The 11,653-nt window shown below is 32.9% G+C and overlaps 1 protein-coding gene across 2 annotated transcripts; it reads right to left on the bottom strand.

Moving 5' to 3' along the window:
* Positions 1-603: 603 nt before the first annotated feature.
* Positions 604-2,422, bottom strand: LOC127814055 (LIM domain-containing protein PLIM2b-like). Of its 2 annotated transcripts, XM_052355279.1 has the most exons (5): positions 2,058-2,422; positions 1,626-1,725; positions 1,485-1,504; positions 1,305-1,394; positions 604-1,175 (listed from the first exon to the last, which is right to left on the bottom strand). In XM_052355279.1, the coding sequence occupies exons 1-5, from the start codon at positions 2,190-2,192 to the stop codon at positions 951-953; spliced, it is 570 nt and encodes a 189-aa protein (XP_052211239.1). In that variant the 5' UTR covers positions 2,193-2,422; the 3' UTR covers positions 604-950. The 2 variants fall into 2 exon arrangements, with proteins under 2 accessions (XP_052211239.1, XP_052211238.1); XM_052355278.1 differs by having other exon boundaries at positions 1,305-1,504.
* Positions 2,423-11,653: the final 9,231 nt, after the last annotated feature.

Raw genomic sequence — 11,653 nt, forward strand, 5'->3', positions numbered from 1 at the left:
GTAAAAAAAAATCTAAGCAGACATTTTTTTTACTTTTGGTTTGTATCAGTAGCTTTTTTAATTTGAATAATTAGTTTAGTTTTTGGCTTTTGGTTTGAGAAGTAAGTGATCTCAAATGCATATAAAAATCTTTTAATATATTTCAAGATCAGACAGTGATGTAACGAGTGTTTCAAGATCAAATGGTGATGTAACAGGGTGATGGATGGTTGACGTTGAACAAAGTTCAGTGAGTAAGTAGTTACATTTTTAAAGTTCAGTGAGTGTATATTAAATTAATTTTTGCCAGGTCAGATTCCGTTAGCATTTTCTGTTTGTAATAACTAACGGAGTTATAACGAGTGATGGAGAGTTAACATTGAATAAAATTCAATGAATAATTGATTACAATTTAAAATTTAATAAGTAAATAATTACAACTTTAAAATTCAATTAGTGTTTATTAATTTTATGGTGGGAGGATCTTGTTCATCGCCACTTCTCCCCTTTCCTTGTCCCTAGCTGCTTGTTTGCATTGCAACCCTAATGGAGAGTTCTATAAAGGCCGAATCAATCAATGACAAAAGTACTATTGAAGAAAGAAGAAGCTAGCTAGCTGAGAGATTGGACAAATTAACGTAATTGTAGTATTAATTTTCAATGGATATACAAAAATCTGCGACTGCGAGCATCATCAGAGTCACCCACAAAGCAAGGGGTTGTTGTTTGGTTGTAAATCCAAATTGAGGATGCTCAATGCTAACGTCGTTTCAATACTTTCGTAAAGATTTCAAGCGAAAATTTGAAAGATGAGATGTTTCCTTCTCATCTTCGTCTTGCGCTTCGTCAAAAATGCTACTAAACATGCTTACAAATCAACAACCAAATCCGGGATCCGCCGAACCCTTCGAATTTTCCTTCGATCGGCAGAGAGTCACCGTTTTCCGTTTTTGCACAAACGCAGCATCGATCTATTCCTCCTGCGTGGTTTCCGGCGGCGGAGTTTCGCCGGTTTTCTTGCCGGAAACAGTCTTGGTGAGATGGCTGTAGGAGCCCTTCTCTTTGAACAACTGGGCAAAGTGGGGCTTGCAATAGAGGAACCCGTCCAGAGCGGCGTACGATGAGGTCGTCAGTTTGCACCCTCCTTGAGCGCATCTGAAGCACAACTTGTGGTAAAATTCTCCCTCCACTGTCACCTGTTACCGGAGAAATTAAAGCCTTGCCTGATGTCAAACAGGTGGTGGCATTTGCTACCGAGAAGAAACCAGAGAGACGAAGAAGGAATTGAAGGGAAAAACGAAGGAACATTTTGTTAATTAGCAGACCTTTTCGAGAGGGTACACGGTTTTGTTGCAGGCCCGGCATTTCTCCTGGGTGCCGGAGAAGAAGGAGGAGAGCTTGCTTGGGGTTCTGGTCTGTAAATTAGGGAATAAATTTTGGTGAAATTCACAGTGAAGAATGATGGAAATAAGGAGCAAAAGGAGAGAATTGAAGCTTTGTTTTACCAGCTCATTTGGCTTCCCAGCTGCTCATTGAGAAACAAAGAATCAAGCAAACCGTGATCAGGCCCACAGAGATAGAGAGAGAGAGAGATGCACTAAAGGTTAATGATAAAAGTTCTGAGAGAATTAAGTGTTGAAGCGTACATGGTTGGACTTTCTTGGAGTAGCTGCCGCTCTCTTTACAGTGCTGCTCATAGTGAGGCTGGCAGTACAAAACTCCATCCAGGGATGAGTAGTTACCCATCTGCATTTTCATGTCACCAAATTAAGCAGAAGGATCCCCGTAATAGGAGTGAAATTGTAATTTTATTCTCGTTGATCGAGTCAATTGACCGGTTGGGCTGACTCATAAATCGTTTTCTTTAAGCAAAAACATAAAATGGACAAGTGAAATAGATGGGGTTGGTACCACCAGGGTGGCAGCCTAGTGGCGAAGGTGCTTGTTGACATGGTCAGGAGGTCTCAACTCTCTCTCAAGTTCGAGCCCGTGAGCAACCTCGCTCTGCCATGAGATTTATTTTGAATTTAAGGGCGAAAGGATTAATGGTGGTATTCCTGAAACTTAGGAGAGCATACCGAAAGTTGGCCATTGCAGTGGCTGCATCTGAAGCAGGTCTTGTGATAAGAGGCTCCTTGGGCCGTCACCATGTCGATGAAATGGACAACTTTGTCGCAATTCTTGCATTTCTGGACGGTCCCGGTGAATGCCATCGGCGTCAAGGAAGAACAAACTGAGTCCGGTGGAGGATTCGGGAAGTGCTGGGTCTATTTGACATCTTGTGATGGCCAAAATTATAATGCAATCTGAAAGTGTGCAAGATGGATGGGTGGAGAGGAAGGATTCAATAATGTCTGGAGGTTAAGTCATTGGATGTCCGATTATGTTGGAACGTAGCCAGTTTTAAGTGTTCCAATTATAGATAGGATTGTAAGGGAAAACAATGACCGGTTCTGAGGGTTATGATGACTACTCCTCCACTTCTTATTATTAAGGCCGTATTTTCAGATAAGTACTTCAAACTACTTGCTATGGTATGTACATAAATCAAAATATTTGCTATGGTATGTATTTTCAGATAGGATTGTAACGTTTGTTCAATACGAATAAAATAAGAGAGGGGTATGGGTCCAGGTGTCCTCCCACCCAACACCCCTCCTTCCTTCTATGTCGGTTCCATGAAAATCCAACCCAAACAAGAGAATAAATCTGTGTATATAAATAATCCAATTATAAATACTTGGGTAACCTTTTTCCCAAAATATTTGATAGGGGTGTTTTATAAATATAAATGGATAAGCCCAAGAACCAATTTAAATCAATATGATTGGGTTGGGTGAGTGAGTTTAATTTAATATTTTTTTGCAATCTAGGTAATTGCTAGTTGAAACATCAAACAACAGAAAGGGTGATGTTAAGATGGGAAGAACCTAACCTAGCTAGAATGAATTAGGAGGAGGATAAGAAGCTGAGACTGGGAGGGAGGAGTTTATTTGGGGGTGTGGGCTGTGGCCAAACATAGAAACAAATTAATTTAAATTATATTTTACTTTTGTTAATTTGGAGTTATCAAAATAAAACAGGATGGGGGTACCAACCATGTAGTGATATCGCTTGACTCTGTGTATCATAAGTGAATTATGAAGTAAGTATTAAGTGTTTTAAGTTTTAAATTATGTAACGGTTAGTAGGGATAGGGATACATTTATTTTTATTTTTAACTAAAAAGTGCACGTAATACTATTTTATCAAATTTGTTTTGTAACAATTAGCAACATTTGGAAGAAAGTTTTGGAATACATAAACAAATAATAAGTTGGGAGGTAGCTTAGATTAGATTGGAACATACATGTACAAGGTTGTCCATGTCGGCCTTCCTTTGGGTTGGGCTATAGCCCAATGGGGAAGAAAAAAAAAAAGAAAATAAAAAAAGAGAAAAAAGAATTTTATGTTATGTTATGTGTGTTTAAAAATATATATATTACATGAAAAAGGAGTTGAAAAATTAAAAGTAAATGTAATGAGGTACAAATGGTATTATTATTATTATGTCATGAGAAAAAATGTCAATAAATAAATAAATAAATTTAATTTAACCAAAATGACCCAACAACAGAGAACTAAAAGAGTTCTGCGAAAAATGGCCAATACGACCCACAGGCTGACAAAGAAGGTTATGAAGGGCCCCCGTGAAAAGCATCCATGCAATCGTAGAGGTAGCTTTCGCAGCATAGCCCCGCAGGCAATCGTGAGGCCACGATGGTAGCCATGCGCGTGGGTGCTCCCATGACCTTGTCACATAGCCCCCTGAGCCAGGCTCCGCAAGAGGCTTCCTTGCCCCGCCCTTGGGTGGCGACACCGTCACCAAAGCATTTTTCCAAATACGGGAGGTTTCACACGACGCATAAATTAGATAATTCTGAAATTTAAGAATACATTTGAAGATTTTATGAAATGGATAAATAATTATCTATAAATGATTATAATTCTAAAAGTATTCTAGAATATTGAGATGGAATCTTGATCTTATCAGATTAAAGGCCATCTCCAACCATACTCCTTTATTATATTATAAATTTTAGTTCTATTTATTTTACCTCATTTATAATTTTTATTATTATAAGATTTTATTATTTATTTGATAATTTAATAATAAATATGACGGTATTAGATTTTTATAATATTTAATATATTTATAAATAAATTTACTAACATTTTTTAAAAATGATTATTTAAAATATTTCCATAATTCAGAATTTAATTGTCAAACTGTATAAAAAATCACAAAAATAAATATTATCCTTGTGATATAATAATTATTATTTTAAATATAAAATCAAATATTTACAAATATATATTTAAATATTTACACAAAATATATAATCAAATACATAAAATATAATTCACTCAATACTTCAATACATATAAAATATATATATAATGGAATAGGGAGCAACTTTCAGCTCCTCATCTATGAGAAGCCATTTTAACCAAAGTCAAATTTTGAGGAGTGACAAGACATATAAGGAGCTGCATTGGAGATGAATTCAAGCACTTTTCTCCTATTTTTTGACTTAGGGAAGATTCTGGTCATATGTTGGAGATGGCCTAAAAAATGTTAATATAAACATCATCTATTAGAATCTTAATTCTGAACTACTTAGAATTATTTTATACTCCTCTATAAATATGCAAACACTTATTTTAAAAGAGCAACATTATTTATACTAGTATTGGAGTGTTTGTGCAAGGACTTCCTTGCACCCTCTTATTGTATTCTTTGCACCCTTAAGTAGCTTGACGACAATGTTTCAGTCAAATAAATTTATTATTGTATCTCGGCAACAATAATAACAATTATTATTATTAAATAATAATAATAATAATAAAGAAAAGTGGTGTTGTGTCGGTGGGAAATCGTCTTTGAACTCTAATTGGGTGTCCATTGTAGACCACATACATATGGATCCCTATTTTCTTTTCAGTTAGTGGCATCCAATTCTTCCTTTTTTTCTCTTTTTCTTTATCATTCTTCTTTTTCTACCCTCTGGACTGGACGACGTCCCCTCCCTTATTAACTTATATATATATATATATTCTTGTATATACTCACTCACATTTTGCTACTTTAGTTACATGCTTTCTCAACTTCTATCCAAAACCAAAAAAATTCCAAAAATAAATAAATAAATAAAATAAAATAAAAAGAGTTTTCACATTCACATTCACATTCACATTCACGGGGAGCATTAATATTGTATATACTCATATGATATTAATTTCAATAAACCATAAAATCAATTGTTAATTAGAAGAAAATACATAGGCTTAGACTTAAGAGTATACATACATATAATTAATTAATTAATTAATTAGGCTACTTAAGTTAAAATATTCTACCCACTAATTTTAATTAAGGACTCAAAATTAACATCCTTGAATTGAATGGTAACCCTGGCTGGCTAATTAATTTTCACTTAAAGAAGAAGAAGAAGAAGAAGCAATTAGTTAAAGTAGTAGCTAGCAAGTGTTGCTTCAAAGCTGTTCCATCACCATCTATATCTATCTATATATGTTGTTGGCCTACCTTCAACTTCAACTTCAACTTCAACTTCAACTTCAACTGCAACTTAATTATATTAATTAAACTTCAAAGCTACTGGTTAATTGGTTATTAATTTAATCAATCAATCAGGGGATCATCTTCATTCACATTCTTCACCATAATCCCACCTCTTTGTTTACCAAATAATTCATTAATTAATTAGTCATCAGTACGTACTGTCTTCTTCTACATTAGTAATATCCATATTTTATATATTTATATATAATTAAACAACAATGTGCATTATTTTTAGTTTTAAAACAATTTTCTTAGTTCATGATGAATAATATATTGTGTTTTGTCATATTTTATCAACCAATAAAATTATTTTAAAACTAAAAATAATTCATCTTCTCTTTAAAGTTTAGATATATTACTCTTAATACTATATAGCTAGCATTACCCATATATGTTGTCTTTAATATTATCTTTTATCAACTTAATTTTTGTTATGTCCCACTCTCTAAAATTGGAATAATCACAATTGTAAAATACTAGTTATTATTTTGTTTTGATAATATATTCTCACAAAAATAAAAATAAATTATACTTGACATATCAAAGATTTAATAAAAAAATACATATACTCTTAATTAGAATTTCACTGTCTGTCACACTCTTTATTTCTTTTTTATTTGATAGTTATTTAGTGGTGTATGACCCACTCAATCATATGATCAAGTGAGTCTTCACTCACTTAGTTATGAGCCATCATTTTGTCTTTTGGCTTAATTCGAAGTCATTTTTACTCTAATGCTTGGATTCGCCCCTTAATCGGATACGGGTATAATTTTTAGGACACCATTTAGTCATTACAAAATTAAAAAAAATTAATATATTATTGAATGTTGGGTAGTAATTGTCAAAATAGATGAAACGGATAAAGGAAGGAATAAAAAAGTGAGAATATTTTTATTAAATTAATAATAATAATAATAATAATAAAAGTAGAATCGTAAAAAAAAAAAATTACTTTCACTTTTTAAAAAGAAAAATATTTCTGTATTTTTGGTATATATATAAACTATAAAGTAGGCAAAGCGGGGGCAAAAGAGGCGGCCACGCCTTATCCACGTGTTGGGATGTCTGTGGACTGTGGACTTTACTCACGTGAAACTTTGGACCTTTGGTTTGTACTGCACGTGATCACTAATTCTGATTTTGTATTGTTTTCTTCTTTATTTTCTTTTTAGTTCAAAGGCGAATAAATCATAAAAAACAAATCTTTAATTTTCTTTTTAATTCTTTAACTTTTCCGCTTCGTCCTTCCTTTTCTGTTTTTCCTTTTCCCTTTTTCCCTTTTTCTTTTCATTTTTTATTTTCGTAAATAATAAAATTGATAATTATTACATCATCATTGAGAAAATTGTATTTTTTATATTTTTATTTATAACCCAGGCATTTCAAGGTTTTAAACCCTTCAATAATATGCTTATGATTTATTTTTCTTTTATTAGTTGATAAATGTTAATTATATATAAAAGTGTGACTCGTACTATGCACATGTAAATAAAAATCTTAATTATATATAAAGGGGTAATGGATCGCTATATTTTAATTTTATCATCACAATTATTAAATTTTAATTTTTATTACAATTTATTCTCTCTTTTATTTTTTATTAAATTCTATTAATAAAAACTGAAGTGACATATCATAATATAAACACAAAAGTCACTTAATATTAAAATTAACGTAAACCTCACAATTAAGTTATTTTAAAACATATATTAATTCATATCATGTGTGAACAAGACTTGAAATGTATTTAGATTACTTGGTTAGTAGGATAAATAGTGCCATTTAAGATGCTATTGATAAGAACTTTACCCTTCAACTAAAATTGAGGGGTTTTGTTGCCTCATTAAGTTGTCATAGTGAATCATAAAAATTATCTAAAACTGGAATTAAATAGTAAATTAGATTTTTTTATTAAAAAATAAATATTATCTAAAACTAAAAACAAAGTAAAAAAAAATAGATTTTTCTGGTAATTTACCCATTTTAAATATTAGAAACCCTGCCAATGATTTTTAAAAACTTGCAACTTTGTCAACACTTTTTTTTTTTTTAACATTGATAATTATATTAACTATTTTTGTAAAAAAAATTATGTGAAAATCGATACCGTGTCCTTTTTGGTAAAAAATAATTTAGGTAGGTAAATTTATATAAGATTAATAATAATTTAAAGTGAATATTTTGGTAAAGTTCAAATAGGTTTATTTTTATTATGGAGTATTTTCAACAAAATTTTTATATAAATAAGAATTGCATTGAAAATAACTAAAAAACCATCTACAGATTTATACTAGGGCATACCCCAAGCTTCACAACAAAAATGTACAATACTCTTAACATTACAATATACAACAACTTTCCTTGGCTTTAATCATCTAAGATTAACAGTTTGTCTATCCTTGGATGCTCACCAAAATAATCATTTAGGATACATAAGTATACTCATAGCTCAATATAATCACTTCGGTTTTAATTTTTAAAAATTTCCATGAGTCGGGTTTTGTTTGGTTTTTGCATTAGAAATAACCAAAATAATCGAATTTACAAAACAACGTCATTTTTTACCCAAGTAAGTGCATTGAAAAAAAAAAAAGAAAAACAGAAGTCAAAAGACCCTGTAGAAGTCAGAAGACCCTTTGCCTTCAACCTTATTTCTTCCTTCGTCTTTTCCCTTTGCAGCTTCATTTTTGGCCTTCAAACAATGACCATTATCCTTGTTTCCAATAAACCCAAATGGAGAATCGACTCAACTGTGTCCCCTTCACCTTCATCCTTTCCCTTCACGACTTCACCTTTGGCCTTAGATCAACGATTGTCACCCTCGTCTCTCGCCGACTCGAATGGAGAACTAACTCAACCAAGTCCCATTTACCTTTGACCTTCCTTTCGTTCTGCCTTCTCTCTCGCATTCAGCCTTTAACCATCATCCCCATCTCTCTTTGACTCGAACAAAAAACTAGTTGATACAAAATGACCCATGATCAAGATCAACCCATCTTTCCTATTCTCTAATCGGTGACTTGCAACTGATCCACCCTTTCCCGTTTTCTTACCTTTAATTGATGACCCACGAAGATGAGTTTCAATTAGGGTTTTTTTTTTTTTTTGTGGGTGTTTTTCAACTTTTTTGGTTTCTTCAATTCTTTGATTTGTTTAGCTTTTCGGTTTTGTCGATTTTTTCTATTTGTTCGACTTCTTTCATTTTTTTGTGTGTTCAGCTTATTTGGTCGATTTGATTTTTTTTTATTTTTTTTCGATATTTTTGGTTTTCAATTTGCTTAGTTTTTTTAGTTTGTTAGATTGGTTTGATTCGATTTATAACACAGTTTAGTTTTTTCAATTATTGAATTTCAGTTGGTTTGGTAATTGAACCGACCTTTTGCACATCTCTAGCTCAAGCCGCCATTTTACGTGAGTGTTGGCATTTGTGACGTTAACCCTTACTTACTAAGTAGCTCAAACTAGCATAGTAGACAATGAACACTAGAAAAAAATGTTAATTCATGAACTTCCCTAAGAATTATGTTGGCTTTGGTAAGCTAGAAGTGACCAAAAGTGTTGTAGAGCTCAACTCTGTAAAATAGGAGGGAAATACATAGTAGCCAACCTTGTCCAAAAAGCATAGTAGATTTGATGTGTCAACTAGGATGCAGATTGCTCTTGCTCCCCAAAGCATTTGTTATTGTGCTCACGCCATAAAAAAATAGACCATAGCTTGCAAACTAAAGGATTAGCAACCTGTTAGGGGTTCTTACCATTTCACCTTGTCGTTGCCCATAATATTCCTATCTCCCATCGACGCTAATGTAACGACCTGTTAGTGGGTCCAGGTGATATATCTGGGGATATAATATTTATTTTATTAGAGTAATAATTTATGAGGAATTATTTGTGATATATTTTTAGGGAATGTGCAAAGGAGGTGAAAAAGTAAAAGATATAACTAAAGTGGTAATGGGACTCAAAAATAAATCAAGATATGTATGGAAATGTTATTTGAAATTTTTGGAGTTTAACTAATGTATAAACTGTTACTTGAGCATAAACAATTCTCATTTGGGTGATTATGCAATAAGGGAATTTATGTAAATAAGGAGATATATGTGTATATATATAAGTTGGCTTATTTTGCATGAGAAAAAGGAATTAAAAGGCAAAGGGGGAGAAGAGGAAAATGACTGATCGGGAGAAAGAGCAAGGAAAGAGCTAAGGTGTCTTCTTCCTTGTTTGTTTGTGCTTAAAATGGGGTTGTGTAAGTTAGAGATTTCCTCATCTCCTTCTTTTTCTTTTCTCTTCTTGCTAGTTTCTCTTGTTGGGTGAGAAGTAAAAGGTCTTGAAAGCATATCACCTCTGGTAAGGTCATCAAGAAGAGCGTCTTAAGGCAAGTTCCAATCTCTCCTATCTCTTTAAAGCATTTGATCATGGTCTTTGGGGATTCAAGCATAAAATTCCATGTTTTCCTAAAAGATTGCTCTTGTTGAAGGCTATGTAGAAACATTTGTAAATATCTCTTGTTGTTTGTTTGATTTTTTTGGTCTCCCTTGAGTTTCAAAGTAGGGTTAGTATCACCCTATAATCCCAAAAGGAATGATGCTTTCGGGTTAGGGGGTTGGTTGTGTGAGCATTTGTGGGCTTGGCTTGTTTTTAGCTTGAATCGAGAGGGGTTCTATTCTATTGTCGATCAACATTTTGGAGAAAATTGTCGACTATTTGCAACACGTATCAACCATTTTTGAAAGGCGGTCGACCATTTTTACCCCTTCTTACTTGCTTTTATTTTTGGCAAATTGTGCATGATGTACTCTTTAGGGTATAATTTTCTGTGGTAATATCTGATTCAAGATCCGCTTTTTGTGTTATAAACTATACTTCATAAGCTTCACTTTGATATATTACTTGGATTATTTGGCCAAGTTTTGAGCCTGTAAGTGCTCTATGAAATATCTACTTGAATATAAAATTTATGTTTCCACGTAATCTAACCATGCTCGGGTTTTTGGAGTATAACTTTCTGTGGTGATATCCAAATTAAAATCCATTTTTTGTTACATAAACTAGACTTTATAAGATTTTTCTTGGTATACTTCTTGAATCATTTGGTTATGTTTTAAGCCTGAGATAGGCCCTGAATTTACCACTCATAATCTAATTTTTTTTTAGAATTTTGCCTCAACAATCCTTTTCGTGTTGGCTATTCTTCCTATGATTGAGATGACGATTCTTGCCTACTTTACCATGTTTAAAATTCTTGACTTTTCTTAAATACTTGATGTATTTTATTCAGAAGCCTCAATAGGGTTTTGATTCACCCTATAATTCTTTGGGAATGATGTTTTCTTTGCTAGAGCAGAGATCATGCAAGATTTTGGTGTCACTTGCATAGATGTTGTTCTTGTGCATGATGTTGATTGGTTGACATTGGGGGATTAAATGTGTTCATAAATGTTAAGTCATAATTGCTTATATATGTGTGCACGAATTATGGTATGGCATGATTGTATTAAATATGATCGGAATAGCCTACGTGTGAATGTTTGATGAAGAGCTAATTTATAACTGTGTTAAAGTCGAGTAATGTTTATGGGGGAAGTTTAAGTAATTCAAAACCGTCTTAATTATCAAAGTGTTCAATTATGGGCATCGCGTCTTGAATGGTTGCTATGGAAGTGGTGTATGTGTATATATCGGGCATGTGCGATTGTGGAGTTGTAATATGTATATAAATTGGTAATGTAGAGGCCATATACTTGATATTTGTAATATGTTATGATTGCTTTAAATGTGTTGGAAATGACTTATGTGCATGAGTTTGGTGAAGTGCTAGCATGTAACAGTGTAGAATAATGTTTTGGAATGATACATAGAGTATATTCATGATGCTTGCCTAACGTGACCTAATGCATGGGATACTCGCTCGAGATGGTCGGTGCGTGTGAGGTATGGTTTGATGTGAACTTGCGATGGGATAAGGCCAAAAGAACCCACAAAAGATTGAAACGAACCTCAGAAAAGCCAAAATCGGATAGAAGGCAAAGAATTCCCGACCCG

The sequence above is a fragment of the Diospyros lotus genome, chromosome 12 (assembly GCF_014633365.1).
Source record: "Diospyros lotus cultivar Yz01 chromosome 12, ASM1463336v1, whole genome shotgun sequence".
Lineage (NCBI taxonomy): Eukaryota > Viridiplantae > Streptophyta > Magnoliopsida > Ericales > Ebenaceae > Diospyros > Diospyros lotus.